This window comes from Tasmannia lanceolata, unplaced genomic scaffold, assembly GCF_043159265.1.
Source record: "Tasmannia lanceolata isolate RefF3 unplaced genomic scaffold, GAP_Taslan_0.1 ptg000023l, whole genome shotgun sequence".
NCBI classification, from domain to species: Eukaryota; Viridiplantae; Streptophyta; class Magnoliopsida; order Canellales; family Winteraceae; genus Tasmannia; species Tasmannia lanceolata.
In genome coordinates, this window is record NW_027518700.1 from 21,273,514 (window position 1) to 21,296,921 (window position 23,408).

The following is a 23,408-nucleotide window of genomic DNA, read 5'->3' on the forward strand; positions in this document are numbered from 1 at the left end:
ACAAGAGAATACAAATCACCCCAAAATCATATTTGCCGAAATAAACCTTCTCTTCCTCCTTTTCAGCCTTGGATGCCTGAAATGTTATTTTAGGAATTCTTTTCATGGAAAATTAGTTTTCCATCATTTGGTTAAACTCATTTTCCATGGATTTTTTTTCTCCACAATCAATACTTCGCCTGTTTTCAAGGAAAACTGCAACGCTACTAAACCCAGAAATTCTTGTGCATGGAATTTTTTCCCTACATCCGAATGGTTGTTTTCTTGTAAAGAAACGCAATTAGGCTGAACACCAAAAGAAACCATAATGAGGGAGAAATTTTTGTTTGTGGGAAAGAGGAGGTATGAAAGGCATGATAATATAGAAATGAGTAAACGATGCTCTAGTTGGGAAGAGTTCTTGTGAGATTTATAAATGTCACAATCAAAATACACTAGAACTTTTTTTTTGATTGGCGAAATACAATAGAACTTAACCAAAACCAGAATAAGATATAATTACATAAGATATAAGATTCTCACATTAACTGCAGAGCGATTTGCCACGGCAAAGATCAAACACATGCCAAGAACTTATATGTCTATATAACAGAAGTTGGGTAAATGAGAGGGTTGAAGTTAACCCACTTTTAGTTACTGGGAAGGTCAATTTCACAAGAAGCTAACAGGATAGGAGCATACGGCCATTGTTAATCACAGCGTATCCCGCCCATGAAAGTCCTTGGGTCTGGACAGTTTCCAGTGAACTGAGCCTGTGAGAAATCAAAGCCAAGGTTCTGCAAATCAAGAACATAATAAAAGTACGTCAGGAGAAAAGGCAACATTTTGAAAATCCAACTGGATCATAAAATCATAAGACCCAATAAAATAAGGGCAGTGATAAATCGACTCCCCATGTGTCTATCTCTCTCCTCTTTCTCTCTCTAACCTAGAGGAGAGAGAAAGACACATGGGGAGTCGATTTATCAATTTGGGGAATCGATTTATCACTCCCCTAAAATAAAATAGACAAATTGGAAATGGTTGGGACTTGAATCGAAAATCTCCTCCATTAGACAATTCTAACCGTCCGATTTGTGGAGATATTTATGTCGTTAATTTCTTACTTTCCAAATACTTCGTTTTGAAACCAATGCATGAATGGTTAGGATAATCTTTGAGGCGTGCACTATCCAAAGTAGGGATTAACAAATGAATGGTTTAGATCTTCCAAAAACTCGCCTCCACTTGTACTTTCTGCCCGCTCTTATTTTTCTTCTTGAGAGAGAGAGAGATGACTTAAAAGCCCCTCTAAAACCTAAGCTCACACTTTCTTTCACTTCATTTCAAAACTCTTAACCTCCCTCACTTTCCAAAGCCTCCTTGTGAAAAAACCTAACTCTACCAAAGCCTCCTACAATTGGCATCATTCTCCCCTACTTAAAAAGAACTCGTCCTCGAGTTCTAGTTTGCCTGAATCAAAGATGTAGACGATCAACTGAAGCAATAGCAGTCGTAATCCGTCGGAGGCACTCCTGATGTCTAATGCTCATGACTACCGTGAGAATCGTCTGAAATGTCCGCAGAGCGAGAGGGAAGAAATCGCCCATATAGAATCATAACATAAACCACTCTCGACAAGTAAATTGGCTGGGAAGATAGCAACGTACTCCTCCTAGGTCAGTGGGATCGGCATGACAGCTATGGGCGGTACAAATCCATGACTATCTGTGGACCCCGATCCTAGAATGTCGAGAGACGGATCCCCCTACATCCTCTGGATCTCCACATGTGAAGGAGAGCTCTACCAAGGAACTCTCGAAATGGTGCCGTCGCAGCATTAGTGGCGATATATGAGATACCTCTTGATTTGGAGACAGCCTGGAATCAAGACTTACCTAAAAATAGTAAAGAGTCGCCATCCATGGAATACGGCCATGGAACCAATAATATGCTCTGTGTAGTGGATAAATCAAGAGATAATTGGGTCCGTGCCTGGTTACGAGTAGGGAAGGTGTTAGGTATCCTACTCGCCCGAGCGCACTCAGTCTCTTATGCCATTTATTTTAACTTTGAAGAGCTTTGGGCGAAAATCATGTAAATGGGAACAAACATCCTCAAGAAGACGTCTACCTAGGCATGCATGACCCAGGGATGGGCAGAGAAAACAAATAAGTCCTAACTCATCACATCTAATCCTAACTCATCACATCTAGGAAAACAGTAAGCATACGCCTGCATAGCTACAGCTAAGCAGATAATCAAGATAAAATGAATTAATAAATGCTACAGCTAAGCATGTGAATGAGTATGTGAAACTGCTCAAGAGATATCTCTAAAGAGTAAACACTCAAGATAAAGAAGTAGACACACTAACATGCCCCTAATTACGCAGAAGATAATACGAAGCAGTAAACAACCAAAACAGTAGAATAAATACACTACCATGCGAGCCTATGCAAGAGATAATGCTAAAAAATAGTAACTAATCACATGCTAGAAAAGTAAGGAAGATGAAAGTAAACACAAGCTGAGAGTAAACACATAAGAAACCAAAGACAAACATGCGATAAGCTAAAAGATGCAAGGAAAGGAAGAAATCGGAAAATTGACGATATGCAAGGACCAGAAATGCCAGAGAAAAGAAAATAGGACATACGATAGGCTCAAGGAGCGATTCTAAAAGAATCAAGCCCAGCGATCCTGATCCGCTAAAGATCGGACAAATCTCAGTCTCGCGGTCGTCATAGCTTATCGTTGGGCTCAGCAAGGACAATCCTTGTGAAAGGGCCACGCTACGTCATCGCCCGTCCCGAAACCCGATAAAACGTCGGAAAACCGAAAAACCACGATCAAAATCGGAAATGGAATAAAAAGAGGGCTCCGAGTGACCTGGCAATCACCATCCTTGCCCATTTTAGTTTTTATATTTTTTTAGTTTTTTATTTTGAAAAGGTTTTATTTAAAAGGTTTGAAAGATTTTTGAGAAAAGTATGAAAGGTTTTATTTGAGAGGTTTAAAAGAATTTATCAAAAAGGTTTGACTGGACTTGGGATAACGATCCCAAGCTGCCTATGTACCCTGTGGAAAGGGATCAAGCCAACGTAGTTCGAAAACAGCTTTGCGAAAAACATTTTTGTTATTTTTGCTTACAAAGGTTTTTTGGCTCAAGAGGACAGACTCCTAGACTAATGGACAACTTCCTAGACTGATGAAGGTAGAACAGAATCCTATGACTCTATGAAGGTACGACAGACTCCTATGACTCTATGAAAGTAGGACAGAATCCTAAACTCTATTAACGGTAGGACAGACTCCTATGGCTCTATAACGGAGTAGGACAGACTCCTATAACTCTATGAAGGTAGGACGGATTCCTAACTCTATGAAGATAGGACAGACTCCTATAACACTATGAAGGGGTAGGACAGACTCCTATAACACTATGAAGGGGTAGGACAGACTCCTAAACTCTATAAAGGAGTAGGACAGACTCCTAAACTCTATAGGGGTAAGATAGACTCAACTATATGGAGATAATGGACAGCTACATGGTCTAATAGACAGAATCTTAAACTGATGAATTTTCTCTCATTAGAGGAATTTCAAAGGATAAGAGCTAATCCTAGCAACTGGGAAGGTTGCCTACACCTAAGCTAGAAAGGTAAAGAGAAGAGAAGTATAGACTACTTCGCATTGAATAGGAGGAAGAAAGATATGGAATCATGTAATTATCCAAGAATGATCAGGATAAAGAAGACACTAGCAATAGCACCACTAAGTCTTGACATTAATCCTAATATCAAGACACAATTGTCCCGAATAAAAAGAATATTGATCAACATTCAACAATCATCTGTGAAGTCATCCAGAATGTAGAACATTACAAGCCTGATGACACTGTCCAAATGAATGTTCAAACAACATGTAAAGCTGGACAGTTCACATAATAAAATATGATTGTGCTAATACCACCTCTTGAGAGGTCATACAAGACAATGTCCAACTGATCATTTAACCAATTCATAAACAGTACAAATACCATCATATGTTGATAAAAAAATTCATGTCGCCTCTTGCCAATTTTACTTATATTAACAGGAGTATGACCTTATCTAAAAGTTAAATCGAACCCATTTCATTCCCTGTTGTTATGCAATAATGAGTTACAACAACTCCAAATGACAACTTTCCCTACTATCAGACACCCAGTAATCATTGAAATACCCAAGTATAATTTCAGCTCTATCAACAGACGAGAGATAAGTTGAGCAAATACAACTACCATACTCTATTAGCATTCATATCAACCAAAATGACAACTGCCATGGGTATTTGCACCCCCTTTGAAGCGTAGAACCAGATGAGGAAGTTATCTCCATACATATTAAATATCCGACCTTAAGAATGATTTCAGGTTCGCTCCTTCAATTATTATAGTGAGCATGCATTGCATGAAAACATATGTAGAAAGGCAACCTAAATGAATATACGTATCTGATGATCAAGCAAGATAATTTTCAACATTTAGCAATCAACCATGTAGACCTGTATTACTTGACAACCTATACAAATTTTCATCATTTGATTTTTTTCAAATGTGACTAGGTCATACCAACACACTACACCCTTCAAACCATGATTTTTAATGCGAAGCATATCAATGTGACCTTATACCCAGAGATTAGAATATTAGACACATTCCCCTGTTGCTAATGATTCTGAACACATTTATTATTCACCAATACATATAGTGACGCGAGTGAAGTAAACGTGCACCAATGATAAGGTAAGCATTTTAAAGGCTAGCCCTAGCATACGCACATGTTTGGGCACCGCACGGGCTATTCCGCTGCTAAAACAATAGGCCCGTGACAGTTGGTATCAAAGCAAAATGGTCCAAGCTATAAACTCAAACTGTGCTTTGATAGTTGGTACGAGATAAGTATCAAGTGGCAAATCAGAGGTAGTTGTGAATTCAAGACCTTGTCAAGGAGCTATGATACAGTTGGTGTCTGTGCTGGTATAGTTACAGCAAGTAGCAGTGTTTGTGGCTATGGTTAGTGCATCTCTAGTGCAAGTGGCAGTGCACAAAAGAATAGGAAATGCTTTCAGTTGTGGCAGAGTTGGTAAGATGTTGAATGTTAGCCAAGTGGTCGCAACTTGGTGTGCTTAGTCACGGATGTCTTTCAAACTAATACTTTGAAAGTTCATTAGTCAGCTGAAGAAGAGCTGAAACTGTTTGGGGATGTTTCTTTCGAAAGAGTGGATGCAAAGCTTTCTTAGTGTTGTGTGTGCGACATCATTGAGCCGTGTTGGTGGCATGGGTGACTTTGTAAGCTAGGCAAACAAAGTGACAAAGTATGGCAGCTTGGAAGTTTGAACTCTCCCCTATCCTACTTGAATCGCTCAATAGAGGCGCGATGGCATGGAAAGACATGTACCGTCTATGTTTGTCTAAGCATTGTTCAATGGATTTGCTCGAAGCTTGATACAATGTCAGAGAAGCAACCATCAGCGAATGGGTTGACATGTTTCGATGACCCACCGATGTGTGAGATCAGAAGTGGCAGTTGGGGAGTTGTAAATGCTCCATTGCAGTGTTGGCTAAACAATGATGTGTTTGCATATGGCCTAAGAGCTCGCTATGACAAAGGGTTGGCTTGCTGGCAGAAGCCTTCCCCTAACAGATGAGGTGCTGAAGGTGTCGGCACCAAAGCGCTTACAGAAGTGAATCTGCTTACTTAGTGTAATGGCATAACAAGTTTGACGAGCTAGCAGTATGCTCCTAGGGTGAAGAGGAAGCACTGATGAACCAAGGGCAAGGTACAACCCATGAGAAAGGTGGCGATACTGGGGCCAGCAGGGTGAAGGTGTTTGCGACCTTGACGAGCTAAAGACATGCTCATGGTGAAGACCTGGTCAATGACTTAAGTACTTGGATGGCACTTCACAACACAATCGGGCATGTGAGATGCCCTTCTCAGAAAAACCTTGGAACGGACGCCAAGGCTGCTTAGATCGACAATGGGTTTGCTGTGTTGGTATGGGACGACATGGTATGTTTGTGTGCTTTTTACTACTTTGGAATTTCTGTGTTTAATGAGACTAAAAAGAGAAACTCAATCTGAATGATGAAATATTTGGGTGGTTAGCAGTGTGAGTACTAGCCGCGGGAACACAAAGAGACCATTGGTGGCAGAAGGGTTGATTGTTCAAACAAGTATTATAGCGATGGACTAAAGTAAGCAAGACTAAGCTCGCAGTTGGGGATGTAGTTGGTTCCTCGTATGATCTTACACCCAGCAAGAGTAGTGGGTGCGTTGTGCTAATTGATCTTAACAGGGGATTCTTGGCCTCACAGGAGGTGGAACCTATGGCGGTTCCTTTTGCCCGGGAGTGTAGATTGCTTCCCGAAGAACGTTCTCTCTTTGTGTGGCTGCCGCAGTAGTCGATCCCAACAAGGGATTCTTGGCCTCAAAAGAGGCAGAACCTAAGTTCTTAGAGATCGTTCGCAATTTGCTTGTGGCAAGTGCCGCACTTGGCCAACGAGTGGCAACTGTTGTGCCGGCAGTGATGGCACTCTATTCTCGTTTGTAGGTACCAACACAAACCTTCAGCAGCATTTGTAGGCAACGTCAAAAACCTTCACCTAGTTTGGTGGAGTCCGAGAAAACCATCGATGTTGAGATAACTCTAGCAGATCTAAGGCAGTGGTTGGAGGAACTTGATGCAGTGTGGTATGCAGTAGAAGTCAGGATGGACTGATTGTCGAAGTACCAATGGCAGCTGTTTTAAAGATTGAGAAGTCATTGTTATTATGGAACTGAGCTTCGTAGAGTGCTCAGTGTCGAAGTTATCAGGTGGGGGAGTGTCACAGGAAAACCGTCGGGGACGCAGTCGGTATTAAAATCCAAACTCGCCTTGTCTCGTTGCGTCTGGTAAAGTAGTCGCTAAGAGAACTTTTGGTGGGCACTCCTTGCTAAGCTAGTTGGTTGGTTGGCAAAACCCCTTAGGAGGAGTTGGCCCCGTGACAAGCTGACTCCTCGTTAGAACTAGCAGATGTAGGCCGGAACCTTGGCGGTTTGCTTATGGGTTGCAAGAGGACTTGCTTGTGTATGAAAGACACACACCAGGAAATCATACTACAGCTGATGTGCGTGCCCTAAAGGAGCTTTGGGTGCGGACTGCGAGTTATCCACAAGAATGCTCCAGTTCCTTTGGTTGAGGATGGAGGCCAAAGATAATGCATGTTGGGTTGGGTTCCCACATGCATTGTATGCACAGACCGGTCCAGGGGGCTTGCTATACTATTGTCTTATGCACTGCGTTACGTCTTGTGGATAGGCCAATCTCTAGGTCTTCTTTGAGTTCGTGCCAGGATGACCCTGGTTGACCTCACGAGGTGTACACCTTACGGATCAGTCCATGGGACATCTTTGCTCCTTGGATGACCAAGCCCTTGCGCTTGGCGGATTTGTGCATGGCATCATCATGCCTCATAATCGATGAACTTTGCATTAGGCTCCAAGACCTGATGGTCAATGTACTCGTGATGCAGGCTGATCACGAGAGTGGGCTCAGAGTTGGTCTCAGCATGTCTAAGCTCAGTAGCTTGATGAAAGGTTTGGTAGTCATTAGCAAAGTATCTAGAAGTGCATATCAAGATCTTGGCCAAGTAGCCTATTGAACAAGCTTAAACATTGTGTGCACATATGAAGCATTAAGAGGTGTTGCCGTGTAAGGCCTTCAGAGCCTTGCACGGTTGAAGGCTTGCCCTAGCATACGCACATGTTGGGGCACCACACGGGCTATTCCACTGCTAAAACAATAGGCCCGTGACACTTGGCACAACGGTAAGGTTGCTCCAAGGTGACCTGGTGGTCACGGGTTCGAGTCACGAAAACAGCCTCTCTGCAAAGCAGGGGTAAGGTTGCGTACATCTAGCCCTCCCTAGCCCCGCAATGGCGGGATCCTCATGCACTGGGCCGCCCTTCTTCTTCTTTTGCGATAGTTTAGTAGCACCAGAAACTAATTTTGTTCAATAATATTTCTAGGCTGAGGAGAGAAGTTACCTTGCGATCAAAACTCGGTGAAGATGAAGCGTTGTTGTGGGGTGTTTGATCTTCAGAGGCTTGGATCCTTCGCTCATGGGTTTAAATTTCGGCCGAAATATTTCGGTTTCGGCCGCGATTGAAACAAAATTTACATGAAGTTGTTTCTTTACAAGATTTCGGCAAAATTTCACTGAAATTTCACCGGAATCCTGAAATTTTGCCGAAATATAAAATTTCGTTTTTATCGTTTTTTACAAAATTTCCACCGAAATTTTAAAAAAGTTCATCGAAATGTTATAATTCCCTCTGAAATTTATGAAATATTCACCGAAATAGCCAAAATTTCAGCTGAAATCGCCGAAATTTACACCGAAATTTTGTCATTTAGGTCGAAATTAAAAAAGAAAAGAAAATCATAATCATGTTTTTACATGATTTCAGTGGTTACCGAAACTGACACCAAAACCGAAATTTAAAACCTTGCCTTCGCTCTAATACCAAATTGATGTAGGACAGGGAAGACAAATAGAAGAAAGAGGAGAAGAAGAGAAGAAGAGGAAGAGAGGAGGAGAAGAATAGAAGAAGTAGAATAGGGTAAGAAGAGAACTAGAAATAGGAAAAGAGAAAAATTAGAGGGAGAAACCTCAATCACTCTTTATTCATCCAAAAACTAAAAATCCCTAATACATGAGGCCTATTTATAGGCAATTGAAATAAAATTCCACGAAAAATAAATAAACTCCCTAATTCTAAATACATGGAAAATAAAAGCCCTAAAAACTAAAAACATGGAAATAAAATTGTAGAGACTAAATAACATGGAAATAAATCCTAATGAGTAAATATGCATCTTATTAGGCCTACAATCTGCATCGGGTGGCACATGACACGGGAGAGATGGGTATAACTCCTTGAGCAACACATGGCAAGGTGATACATATCAAGAGAAGGGCATAGATGGGTGTAGGTATATAGTTTTTTTTTTTCAAAGGTTGACAAAGTATATTGGGGTCCCGACTTGCATTTACATAGTATTATGGTCAAGAGCATACTCCTGAACCATCAAGAGAAACAAGTATAAACTATTCATAATTACATCGAGATAAAATATAACTAATCTATCCTGCCAACTCCCAGCAAAACATTTAAAAACTATAGACCTCACAACTTCCCCCACCAAAAACAACTTCCCAACCACCTTCCCCTTCAACCAAAAACAATAGGTATATAGTTATAAAACTCCCCCGCGTCATCGTGGACTCCCAGAGTCGACTACCTTTTCCCTTGGCCGCATTCCACGTATTACTTCGTGTTTTGCGTTATTCCATACATAGTCAATAAAAACACCTTTGAGCCTCCCGAGTTATGAGCGTGTCAACCGAGTACTCAACTACATTGTGCCAAGTCAACTAGGATTTTTCTTCGACCATGTTTTGACCCGCGTCCGAGTTTTGAAACACTAGATATAACTGCTTTGGTGACAAGGCCAGAGAAGAGGATAGATGGATGTAACTACCTGGGTGCTCTCTTTTAATGAGAGTTGGACACATGAGACTCACCACATTAGAACTCATAATTACAGGGTTACATAGAAACACTAAAATTAAAATACAAAAAAAAAAGAAAAAGAATTAAAACAAGAAAGGCCAATTTGAACTGATGAACTCTCTTTTGGCTACCTTGTGGATGGCCCCCATCAGGCGGGGATTGCGAGATCTGAGGAAAATTATTGTTTAACCCCACTTAAACGTTACTCCTACAAATTTGAGAGGAAAATACAATTTATCCCACTTATGTGTCTCTAGAAAAATACACGTTGGTCCTATATAGGCTTTTACAGAAATACCCCTCAAACAATAGAAATAATTCAAGCATACCACTCAAAGAAAAGCTACCTAGGAAAGCTTGTTCTAACACAACTCATATGTTGATATTTTTTGTGAATCATAGAACAACATGAGAGTATTAATCTGGCCCTTCTTCCTCATTCTTTGATAGACTTTAACAGCTTGACTTGCTGGACTCCCATCAATTCTCTCCGACTTGAAGAAACTCGACTCCGAAGAGTGGAAAGCATGGTACACATCATATAATTCAGGAATAAGGGGTTGTAACTCTTACATGATGATCCAAGTGCATTCGGATAAAGGTTTACCCTTCCGCTTAACAAGATACAGTTGATGGCCACCTCTAGCGAAGGAGACTATTTGATCATCCAATACTTCTTCAATAGTCGTTGTAGCTGTAGAAAAGTGGTAACTATAATGCATGAGTACTATCATCACAGTGAGATATTCAACATTGAAGATAGGACTGATCTTTGCCACTGGGCTGATCTAACACATGCATTAGAACTGATTTTCTTTGTAATTTTATATGGACCAATACTTTAAGCATGCAACTTCTTATACATTCCCCTTAGAAACCTTTCCAATCTAATCCAGAGCAAGACCATATCACCTTCTTAAAATTCAACAAAACACCTATGAAGATCCTATTGTGATCTATAGGAAGCATTACTCAATGCTAACTTTTGGCACACTTCCTCATATATATATATCTCACATGTGGCAAGCAAAATCTTCAGCTTAAACACTTTCCCTTGTATCACGGAGTAAAGGAGTCACACGAATAGGCTTCAAGGCTGAATTTCAGTCACCACTTCAAAAGCACATTTGCATGTAGTTCTATTGACTGAATTAATGTGGGCAAATTCAGTCATTGGAAGGATTAGATCCCAACCCTTTATATGATCTCCACAAGGTAATGAAGCAAATCTCTCAAACTTCTATTAACCACCTCCATTTGCTCATCGTTTCGAGGATGGAAGGAAGAGAATTCCAGCTTTGTATTTAACATTGTCCAAAGAGTTTTCCAAAAATAACTCATAACTTTGACTTATCTATCGGAAACAATAGTTTTGGGTAGACCATTAAGTCGCGAGACTTCTTTAAAGAATAGCTTGGCAACCGGGACAACATAAATGGTTTTGCTACATGGTGTAAAGTGTCATTTTGGAAAACAAGTTCACCACAACATATATGGAATTGTGACCTCTAGATGTTTTTGAAAGGCAAGGACAAAATCTATACTACTGTTCATGTGGCACAGGCAATGTCGTATTTTTATTTTTTTTGAATGGTAAAGGAAATGGTGTATATAGTCCCAAATTATGTTTCCTACCCTTAGCAAGATGGAAAATACGGCACTGCTGTATAATCTATGAAACATATCTTTTAAGACTTGCTAATAGTAACAATCTTCAGTCATAGCAGTCCTATCATGACAAAAATGGCCAGCAGCTCCCCACGCGTATAACTCCCAAATATGATGCTATCCAAAGGAGGTATCGAGAATACAAATGCTGCTTCCCATAAAGAGAACCATCGTGAAGAGAAAATCCTGACAGTTCACCTTCCTGCCCCATTTCAATTTCATCATAGATTATACTAAAATCTTTGCACGAACTATAGTTCTACTTTAATTGTTCGAACCAAACAACTTTAACCAACAGAGTGCAAGATATATGTAACACGACTAAATGCATCAGCCTCTTTATTCTCCACTCTCGCATGATGCTTGATATCAAAGGTGTATCCTTGAATATATTCAACCTACTTTGCATGCTTTGTGCTCAACTTCTTTAGAGAGCTTAGATATTTCAGCGCTTCATGATCCAAGTACATAAACTCTTTGTAAATGAGGTAATATCGTCAGTATCTCAAATCTTGAACCACCAAGTAGGATTGTTTATCATAAACATAATATTTCTATTTTGCTTCATTCAATTTTTAACTAAAAAAAGCTACGGAATGTCCTTGGCTCAAAACCTTTCTGATACGAACTTGTGAAAGATAAAAAGCTACTTCAAATAATTTGAAGAAATCTAGCAATTGAAGCACCGGCATTTCGGTCATCTTTTTTTTTGAAATATTAATATATTGAAGGAAGGAACCGAGAAGGTTCACAAAATACAAAGAAAAGGAAAAAGAAAATGCAATTTACAGAAGGAGATAATCAAACCACTCTAAACTAGCCCTGCTAACCCCAGATTTGGCAAGGGAATCAGATTCGCCATTTGCCGATCTCCGACTATGTAAGAAAACTGCAGCCGAATCAGAAACATAATCAGAGATCTCATCCATAAGACTGAGGAATCTCCACGGCGGCAGAGCAAAACCCGAAAGCCACTTTACCACATTTGCCGAGTCCCCTTCTACTATCACCTTGTCCAGGATGAGTTTATCTAAATGTAATATTCCAGAATAAGCCGCTTTTACTTCCGCTTCAGAAGAATCGCTTATACCGATTGGACCGGAAAAAGCCCAAACCACTTCACCTCTATCATTCCTAAGAAGACCACCAATTCCAACTGCACCCGGATTCCTCAGAGCCAATAGCGCCCCGATCATAAAATGACTTAACCGAGAAGAATCCGGACGAATCCAACATCCAAATTCTTTTATCCGAACCAGACTTCTTTATAAAGCATTTTTCAATTAAATCAAATAATGATGAGAGAGAAGATAATTCCCTTCGAAAAAAATCCTGCAAAATTTTGGACACCACACCACTTTCTGATCCACTCTTTCGAAGCAGTCGCAGACAAGAACAATCTTTTCCGCAGCTACAATAAAAAGATCAGGGAAAATAATATTCTGAGGGTCCTTTGAACACCAAGCATCAATCCAAAATCTGATCCGATTTCCAGAGTAGATGAAATTCCAACGATAGGCCCAAGTAGTAAGATAGCAACTTATGAGGAGGGAAATTAGGTTTGAAAACTCAAGTTTTAACCTTTTACAAAACTTAAACCCAATTTAGAGATTAAGAGATCAAAAACAAAAATTAAGCACACAAGTTAAATCCTAAGTGCAATGCAAATTAAATAAAGCAAGAGACAAGAAAGAATGCACCCGAGATTTAAAGTGGTTCGGTCCTCAAACGCGAGGCCTACTCTACTCCACCAACCAAACCCGTTGATGGCTTCACTATGATGATCTTCTTAACCTTGGCCAAGACCGCTGCCAATTACAATGTCCAATCGCTTTAACCTTGGTGGCAATCCACACCACGGAGACAGGGCTTCGCTTCTCCAAACACTCGCCCAAATACAACGATTTGTCAATGAAAGAAAGAACAAAAAATCCCTATCAAAGGGTTACGAAGGTTGGAGAAGATGTACAAATTCCAGCCTATGATCCAAATCCAAAGTCTAGAGAATGAGAGGCATAAACGAGCTTGATTCACTCTTAGGATGTTCCAATAGGGTTTTAGAGTGTTAGGATGCATTTTAGTGAAGTTTAGAACTCACAAATATATAGAAAACCCAAATATGACCGTTTGAGGGGCATAGTGGTAATTCTAGGAAAGTTCCCAACGGTTATATTTTTTCCCGTTATAGTGGTCTCGGAGTTCCGAGAGATTTTCTCGGAGTTCCGAGAATTTCTTGGAGTTCCGAGAATTTCTCTCAGAGTTCCGGGAATACAAACAGAAAGATGAAATGCAGCTTCTGTTTCAAATCTCGGAGCTCCGAGGATTTTCTCGGAGTTCCGAGCTCGGAGCTCCGAGAATTCTCTCGGAGTTCCGAGAAGCCTAATTCCAGCAGTTTTTCACTTCATTCTTTCTTGTTTGTTTGGGCTTTCAAGACTTCCAATTTATACATGTTTGCGATTGTTATGAGGGTTCCAAAGTCGTGGAACACCACAAGGACAACCACTTAATCATTTAGTGGAGTGTGATTTCTTAATTCATGCCTCTCACAACCTAAACTAGGATTGGATCTTTTACAAAACTAAACGACTTCTAGTAAAATGATCTTCACTTGCATTGCTTCAAGTCTTCATGCTTCTTGGACCTCCAATGCCTTTGGCCTTCCGAATATGGTCCAATGAGAGCTTCTTGGCCTCAATCCAAGCAAACTTGATGTTAAACAATCATGATCTACAACTTAAGACAATCAAACACATTAATGATATAAAATCACTTGAGTTTAGAATCATCAAAAGAAGATTGGAATGCCAAGGTGAGAACCATTGGGCTTACAGTAGACTTTGAAGCAACACCCTTTTCTGAATTCATGGCTCAAAATAATAATATCCCTCCAGGTAGTTGTACCTTTCTTTTCAAACCAATCATCTGACTCCCAATTTCCGGAGAGAAAACCATATTTTTGGACCAATTGAGTTCCCCTTCATACAATTGGTAATAGATGCCATAATAGTGCTAAAATTTCAGATAAATTGCAGATAAAATGTGGCCAGCCCATGAAAACTTCTTACTTCATGTCTATTAGTGGAAAGTGACCAATGATAGCCTTAACATTCTCCAAATAAGCTTTAATATCTTGTGAAGATACTAGAAATCCAAGAAAAACAGTGTTGTCCCTCATCGAAGGAATACAGAATGTGTTCTCTTGTTTGCTCTTGTTGCATACAAGAATATTTTTAAAAAGCAATTCAAAAAAAAAAAAGAATATCATTAAAATAAACAACCAAAAGTCGACCAATAAAAGGCTACAATACCTGCGTCATCATACACATAAATGTGCTAGGAGCATTGGTAGGACCAGATGGCACAATAAGCCATTCGTAGAGCCTGTCATTGATTTTAAAGGTTGTTTTCTATGCATCTCCGAGTCTGAATCGAACTTGGTGATACCGCTTCGAAGATCAATTTTGGGGAAAAAGCATCGGCTAACATGTCATCAACATAAAGACGTGGAATTGGAAATATGTATTTTATTGTGATTTTGTTAATTGCCCGACTATCCACACATATTTTCCAAGTATTGTCTTTCTTCGGAGCGAGCAAAGCGGGCATGACACAAGGGCTTAGGCTATCATGTAGCCTTTCTCCAAGCAACTCCTCCACTGGCCTTTTTAGTTCATGTTCCATAGGATTCATACAGTACACGGGAAAATTTAGCAAAGATGACCCAGGAAGCAAATAAATAGCATGTTAGATATCCCTCATTGGCGGCAACACTTTTGGTAGCTCTTCTGGGACTATATCCGAGAAATTGGACATCAAATGATCAAATTTCTTTTGGTCTTTCCTTAGGTGGTTCAAAATCTGTCCCTCGAACTTCCTTTGTTATTAGGGCAAAACCATTCCATTTCCCTTGCTTCCCTCTTCAAACTGCTAGTTCAGAAGGTGCAACAACCTCCCCTTTTATTTCTGCTTGTGAAATTGGAGGCTTCTTATTCTTCTTATCCTCATCAGGCTTAGAAGGATAAAGTTGGATGAGCTTGTGTTTGAATAGAAATGTATAAGTGTTGGCTCTACTATTGTGTACCACATCCAGCCATAAAGCCAAGATCTTCCAAGCAAACACTAATGAGTATTAGATCACGCCTTAATACATCCTCACGCCATAAGACATCCTCACATAAACCTACGTTAAATGAAATCAAGCATCTCTGCGATATCGGAAGAGAAGTTTTGTCTATCCAAGCGACCTTATAAGGACGGGGTGATGTTCAATTTTTAGCTTCAATCGATCAACGGTAGTTTGAGAAACCACAATCATACTAACACCTCCATCTAGGATCAGTTTCCAAAAAATTTCTCCGCTCTTCACAAGTGAATGTAAGATCAACGTGAACAACCAATTTTCTTTTTTTACACTTCAGGTGCTGATAAGAAACGTCTTACATGTCTAAGAAACCAAGTGTCAATTTCTTCCTCATATTCTTCTCTCGAACACTGTCCATCCACAGGTAAAACTTCAAAGGGGTATATCTTCTTCATGTAGGGATTGATCTACATCCACATAAAGATTTTTCTTCAAGCATTGGAAACAATAGTGTTCCCTCTCATTACACTTGAAACACTTCAATTCAGGGTCCATTTGGTTGTTTTACCTGTCTCCCCGTAGAGTAGTGGTCAAGTTGTCTCCTGGAAAAATAGTAGTAAAATAGCCTTTAAGTACTCACGTAGACTACAAAAGTGCTGTTTAGTTGTCCTATAAAATCTGAATAGAGAAGATGTTGCATTTGGTTGCGTGTAAAGGTAGAAAAGTACAGAATGATGCATTTGGTTGCTGATAGAGTAGGGTTGATATATGATATTAAAAATATTAGATATTATGCCCTAGGAGCATAATTTTGTTCGCAAAATTATCATCCCAATCTCTTATTAATAAACCACATAACAACTGATGGGAATAAGATAAGCCATCTCGGTCCCCCCCATTAGCGGAGGTCCGCTAATGGAGAGGCGGATGGTTTGGCTAGGGGTGGAGTTAGTCGTTCGGAATTGGAATGGTTTGATTTTCTCCCTCCGTGAGTATTATTTTGTAATTTTTCTTTCTTTTTCTTGTTTCCTTTATTCTCGGGTGTGGTCCATCTCGGTCCCCCCCTGTTCTTTTTATGATATTTTTCACCATTTCAAAAAAAAAGATAAGCCATATGAAACAACACAGGCATGCACAACCGCATGCTGCAAACGCAAAATTTCGATATGTTGTGCACTCATTAATTAATCATTGATAATCATCGTAACTTTATGTCCATGTTAATTCTTTCATAAAGTACTGATCAGCCCAAATAAATGATTGTAGGTGATCCAAGACAACAAAAACTTTATTTTCTATTTATCTCTCAAAACAAATGATTATTAAATAAAAATTATTACCAAATTATAGGGACATCGATTAAACCATCAACCCTTATGTTTTCAGCTCGTGACATCTTAACCGTCATGATAACCCTCACCGCAACGAATTTTTGGACTAGTTCCCGCCATGTTCGGGTTATATATTAATTAATGAAAAAACTCTGATAAGGAAATACTAATAACTATAATATGAACATTAACAACCGCTAAAAGCAAAGAATGAACTCTAACCGGTAAACATCACAATTAAAAGTAAAATCCATAAATCCAATCAAATCTATACCATTAATAATATCAACCAAAATTACTTAAAGGTATGAATAAGCCAAAATGAAGGTTCAATAAAACACTCTAAATTCTATTTCCTTCAAAATGACAAAATAACTTACACTCCCAAGTGGGTTTGGCACTAGCTTCGTCGCTCAAAGAAGCGGGTGACGTACAACAATCTAAGGTCCTTGCCACGGGACAAGAATGATCGTCCCTCCACAGGGTGAGTGCTTAGGTGCTCGTAGATATCTGAGAGGTCGCTGCTTTCAAGACCATCAATCTCCTTTAGTGCTGCCATGATCTCATCACATAGAGCACAACCACCTCCGCTAGCACGGTCAATGGCAGATGCCATCTTGGCAATGCTGGTGGCAACTTCCTTCATGGTGTCCGTGAGTTCACTATTAGATCGCTTTCTGCGGCGCACTGAACCGCCAGCCCTACTAGCCTCACCCCTACTACCCATTTCCAACGGAGATGTAGTAGGAGCATATGACCTATCAACTCGCCTACCCTCAGCCAACGGAGACGTAGGATGTGGAACCTCCAATGAAGATGTCTGTGGAGGAGATGCCTGTGGAGCCTCTGTGTTGGAAAAACCTTGAGTCATGAAGTCGTTTTGAGAAGCAGTTTCAGGGATGCCATCGGTCTCATTGCAAGGCATGCAGGGGGAATAGGTTTGCTCTTGATCTGGCGAACCTTGAGCCCAATTATTCTTTCTGAATGAGCTACTAGTATAGTCCTCTCCAAAAATCTCATGCATTTCATCATATAAGTCATGACGTGCGGTGAAAAATCTCTTCGTCTCTGGGTGAGCCTACATAGCAAAGATAACCATAAGTTATAGACAATATGATAGCTTTATAAACATATGTTATAAACAAAGCATGCGGCCACTTCTTACCAAAATGTACGCGTTGCCGACTTCAGCAGTAACTGCAATTTTCTTGGCTTCATTGTCCCAACCAAAGCCACTGGTGTTTAGCAACTTAGTCAACAACCTGTAGTTAGCTTTCATTGTCTTTACTCGATTCCTTATCTGCATTTGGGTGAGTTGCAATCGACAACACCCATTCACTTTTCTTTGTGCATAAGTATATGCGATATCCTTGAAGCCATTGGGGATTCTATTCCCCTCCGCTGCTTGATATAATAGGGCATGTACCAATGTCGTATCCATCTCTTTGGTCCATTGGGGATTCTTCACTTTTGGTTGTTGTGATGAATCCATGTCCTAATTGATGGCTCATTTCATTTTAGTTAAAACAATTTAAAATAGAGGCATACATTATCAAAATGGAGTATACATTATCAAAATGGAAGTAACATTATAAAAAAACCCTATCTATCAAGTACTTTAATACATGATGATGGTTGCCGGTAGTCATTCCACATAGTTGTATACATTTCTAGTCTAATTCTACTTCCTTTCATTCCATCTTTAGCTCTACTAATACATGGGTTGGTACTTAGGCCGTCGGGCTCAATGGATCTTCAGGCATTAGTCCTCGTATGTCGTGCACACAATACGCTATAACTATATTGACCTGATTCTGGAATGAGTACATAGGGTCGCCGTTGAGGAAGGCATGCTTGATTACATTTCTGATTGACCGTGGATGAACGCATGCTTGATTACATTTCCGATTGATGAATGTTTATGACTGAACAACTCCACAGTCGGTGGTGTGTGACCTCGATATTCATTAAGTTGGTACCTCATGCTACAGAAGGGGGTAATAAAATTAGTGTGGGAAATTCACTATCAGCGAGATAATATGTTCCTGTATGGAAGATAATCTCCCTCTCCTCCGCTAGCACTTTTCCCAATCTCCCAGATGATCCCACCCATCTAGCTTCGAAAAATGCGAATTTTAAGTCGAAATCTCATGCTGCCAACACATTCCGGTATATCCATCACTTAGGATCACGAAATTGCACTTGCATTTAAATTGGTACTTTAGCAGGGATGTGTCTCATCTAATGCACCAATGCACTACTAAATTAACAAAATCAGAAGTGTTTGTGGCACAAATTAAAATATAACCTAGTTAAGGATGGGAAGATTATATCTTGAAGTAGGGTACCATCTCGGATTGTCACTTATTGCTGCGGTGTATCGGTTGATGGATGTTTTATAAACAAGCCCATCATACTCAAGATGGCGTCAAGAACCTTATTGAAATAAAAACTTATTGCTTCTCTGATCTCTTAGTGTACACATTCATACAACGGCTCCTCTGGTTGTGTGAGATTGTGTAAAAGAATATCGCCAAATGCTCTTTAATTATACAGTTGATAGTATCATCATGAAGTCGAACAATACTCCTAAATATCTTAACAAACTTTGTAAAGCATTCTACGTTCATTCTAAGGAGATTATGACAGTGCTCATTTGTCATCACGAGACACTTGTCAACTGTACGAGGAGTCAAATAGCGGTTCTCATAAGGAGCCCTTTGTAAGGATAGTTTATGGTAAAGCCTTGGCAGCTACAACCATTGTTGATGCATTCATAATCAGAGCCATCAAGTCCTCATAAACATCAATCATGTCCTCATCACAATCATCCATCTTTATGTGTGTGTAAACAATCCTTCGTTCAAATGATTCGAGACATAATGGTTCCATTAGGTTCAAGAATGTTTACAAAGAAATGTCAATACAATTTGGCCTAATCAGTTCCATTATGTTCATGAAGATGGTCAAATTATGCAAAAGAAGGAACACCTAAAATACAAGTATGAAAAAATCATGTAACAAAACAACTTCTTGCATGCATTAGCAAATCAAAGAAAGTCAAATAAAATATCTTATTAATATCACATATGACCCACAACAAAACATTTTTAAATAAGTTTATAACCGATCACCCTCCAACCATGTACAAACAAAAAAACCAAAGGTTTACCACTGATTTATTACATGCATACGAACCATAATTAGAAAAAAAAAATACAAACCGGCAATATCCATTAAACCAATTTCAGATGAGTATAACTTGTGCTGTTTCAATAAAAAAACAAAGAAAATACAGAGATTTTAGAATAAGCAATTTCATTTGTTGATGGATCCATAATCAGAGTCAAGTCCTCGTCAACATCAACCATGTCCTCATCACAGTCATCCATCTTTATGTGTATCTAAACAAGCCTTCGTTTAAATGAATAGAGACATAATGGTTCCATTAGGCTTACTCCACTGGTCCCAGGTGCAGCCATATGCAGAGTGTTGAACAGTATGTATGGGTAGTTTAGGTATTATTTGTATGATGAGGGGTATTGAAGTCTTTGTATAAGGTTCCCTACTTTGGGCCTATATATACATCATTTACATGGGAGGACTCCTTAGTGGAGACTCTCCATCCTTTTGACTCCGCTTCTTCTTCTCTCTTCTAACCCTAATTCCATTTCTAACATGGTATCAGAGAAAAGAACCGAAGGGAAGAAAAGAAGAAGAAGAGTAACACCATCCTCTGTCTATCCATGCATATCTCTTTGGGTTTTTGCGTGAAAACCTCTCTCAATCTATCTCGAAAATTTCTCCGACATCTCTCAACTCACACACAAACCCTCGTATCGGGTTTTCTGTAAAACCCATTCCTTCCCTTTGCCGTAAGGAAAAAAAAAAATCTTCCCTCTTTGCCATAAACCCATTTTGGGTTCTACTCCACCTCCCATTCCTCCATTATTCAACATCCAAATCCAAATCTCTTTTCTTTTATAAATTCATACCCTTGTTGGGTTCTTTCTATTTTCTTAATCCCTTTCTTTATATTCTATATCCTTTATTTCTTTCTCTTTTGAATCTCCATCCCCCCTCCATCCTAATCTTGTCATCTCTTTCTTCTCATTGTATTCTATGTCTTTTGTGTTGTTCTTCAAGGTGCACACCAAGTGATTGGTGAAATGTCCGAGAGAGGTGTGGTGCCTTGAAGTCATTCTTTTTGTTTCAAGTTGAAGCGATGGAGTGTGTTGTATCCTTGTCTTATTGTTCTCCTGTAGTTCGATGGATGGAGTGTGTTGTATACTTGCTTATTGTTCTCTTGTTGTTGCTTTATGCTTGTCTTCTTGGTGTATTGTCGTCATCTCTTTCTTATCATTGTCTTCTATGTCTTTTATGTTGATATCAAAGGTGCACACCAAGTGCTTGATAAAATTGTTTAAGAGAGGTGTTGTGCCTTGCTAGTCTTCTTTTCTATGCAAGTTTAAGGCCTTCAGCCTCAACTTGAGAGGGAGTGTTGTTATGTTGTTCTTAGTGGTGTCATGTATTTTTTTTCTTGTTGTCCTCGTTCTAGTTTTCCCTGATAATGTCTTCTTTGTTGTCTTTTCTTGTCGTGTTGTCTCTGGGCACATGTAGTCTCGCTCGAGGGGAAGTGTTATTGTAGGTTCTTTTTATGTTCTTCATCCTTCATGTTGGTTGGTTGGTTGTTGGCTTGTGTTCATAGTTAGTTGGGTTGGTTGTGGTTCTGGTTGGGTTGTTGGTTGGGTTGGTGTTGGTTGGTTGTTGGTTCTTCTTTGCATTAATGATTAGTTACTTCCACGCTTGGTTGGTGACTCCAGTTATTATTTCACCATTCTTTGTTGGTAGTCTTGTTCGTGGTTGTACCACATGGAGTTCCTTGTTGGTGGTTCTTGTTTGGCGGTGTGTTAGGCGTCTATTCACGATTTGTTGGTGGCTTGTCCGTGCGTTGTTGGTGGTTTCTGTGCCCTATTGGTTGTTGGTTTGTTGGTTTGTTAGTTGTGGTTGGTTGTTGGTTTGTTGGGTGGTTGGTTGTTGGTTTGTTGTCCGTGCAGCAAAAGCGTGTTGGCTAGTTTCATCTCAACCAGTTGGCTTGGTTGATTGTTGATACTTGTGGTGATGGGTTGATTTTATATCGCCCTTTTGATTTATTGATCGTTGTTGGTGGTAGACTCGCTTTGCGAGTCGTGTTGTTGATGCTTCTACATGGTGAGTGTGGTTGCTTGGCGTAGTTTTACGCCTTTATTGTTGTTGTTGTAGTGGTTTGGGTTGCAATCCACCTTGTTGGTGCTTCTACACATGTGTAGTTGCCTTGACGTAGTTTTTTTACGCCTTTGTTGTGGTTGCAGTGGTTTGCATTGCAATCCACATTGTTGTTGTGGGTATTGCCCAGTCATTAGCTTTGCTTTCAGCCTTGTCGTTGTTGGTGGCTATATGCCCGGTCATTTGCGTTGCATTCGGCCTTGTTGTTGTAGGTCGTTGGCGTTGCTTTCGGCCTTGTTGTTGTCCAGGCGACTACGGTTGTTAGTTGGCTGTTGTGCGCCACTTTGTTGTGCACCTCTTTGTTGGTGGTTGATCCTTGTAGTTGCGGGTTGATTTTACATCGCCCTGTTGGTTGGTTGATCATGTTTGATGGGGGCTGATTTTATATCGCCCTATTGGCTACGGTTCTTTTTCTATTTGCAATGTGATGTTCAACTGATATATGTTCGTGCTTCACCGTTGTTCACTGTGCGCACCTTTGGTGTGCATTTTTTTGTTTTTTTTTTTTGAAAGGTAAACTTTATTAATCCAAGTCAGAAATAGAAGGGGACAAGATGTCCGCCACAGAATGAAGGCCAATCAGCCCAAGTACATATAAAATGTTAATACATAATGTAACTACCCAGCCCCAACACCCATTACAGATCCCAGGATAATGATGCTCATCGAATCCAGAGTTACACCCTGTTTTGCCAATTCGTCAGCCTTCTGATTAGCCGATCGCCTCCTGTGGTTGATTGAAGGACGAATCGACTGTACAAGATCCAACACTTCAACAATATAGTTCTGAAGTCTCTAAGGCCCTTTAGATTTTCCATTGGCGCAAGCAATCGCATTAGTTGAATCACCCTCGACGATTAGGGGCTTAAAGGGATTAGAGGCGTACCATTTTATGCCAAACAGGAGGGCCCTAATTTCCGCTTCATTTGCATCACTGGTTCCAATCGGCCCAGAGTACGACATGATCATTCTACCCTAGTCGTCCCTAATAATTCCTCCAATGCCAGCCGGCCTGGGATTACCCATAGCGCTACCGTCAAAATTCAGTTTTAACCATCCTTCCAGCGGAGCCGTCCATTTTGGTGATATTTTTTCCACAATCTTCAGTTCAGAAATGATCGCGTTCCAGTGCTTTAATATCATTCCAGTACCATGAGAGACCCCTCTAATGCTTTTTACCCATGAGATGAGGACGACTTTGACCTCAATAGTGATCCTATCCATGGACTTGATTTTATTTCCGAAGATGCGTTCGTTCCTTTCTTTCCATATGTTGCGAAAGGTAGCAACTTCCAGAATAGTTGTCCCACATCTCCAAATGCTCCGCCCGTCCAACCAGTTAGCACCCTGCGAATGGATTTTTGGAAACCCCAATTCACTCCAAACGATCTGATCAGCCCGGTCCATAAGCGATACGAGAATCGGCAATGAAGTAATAAATGGTCAATCGTGGTTCGTTTCTACTTCCCTGCGGAGGCG

General features: G+C 40.1%; 1 protein-coding gene across 5 annotated transcripts in view; it reads right to left on the reverse strand.

Moving 5' to 3' along the window:
- Window positions 1-495: 495 nt before the first annotated feature.
- Window positions 496-23,408, reverse strand: part of LOC143856235 (HSP20-like chaperones superfamily protein) — a 57,319-nt gene continuing 34,406 nt past the window's right edge. For 4 of the 5 annotated variants that reach the window (XM_077366393.1, XM_077366392.1, XM_077366391.1 and 1 more), the window contains 3 exons: window positions 17,830-18,159; window positions 17,045-17,742; window positions 496-776 (listed from right to left, as the gene is read on the reverse strand). In XM_077366393.1, the coding sequence (XP_077222508.1) occupies window positions 17,065-17,742; window positions 17,830-18,159 (1,008 nt within the window). In that variant the 3' untranslated portion in view covers window positions 496-776; window positions 17,045-17,064. The remainder of the gene's footprint in view (window positions 777-17,044; window positions 17,743-17,829; window positions 18,160-23,408) is intronic. The other variant, XM_077366394.1, reaches the window with a different exon arrangement.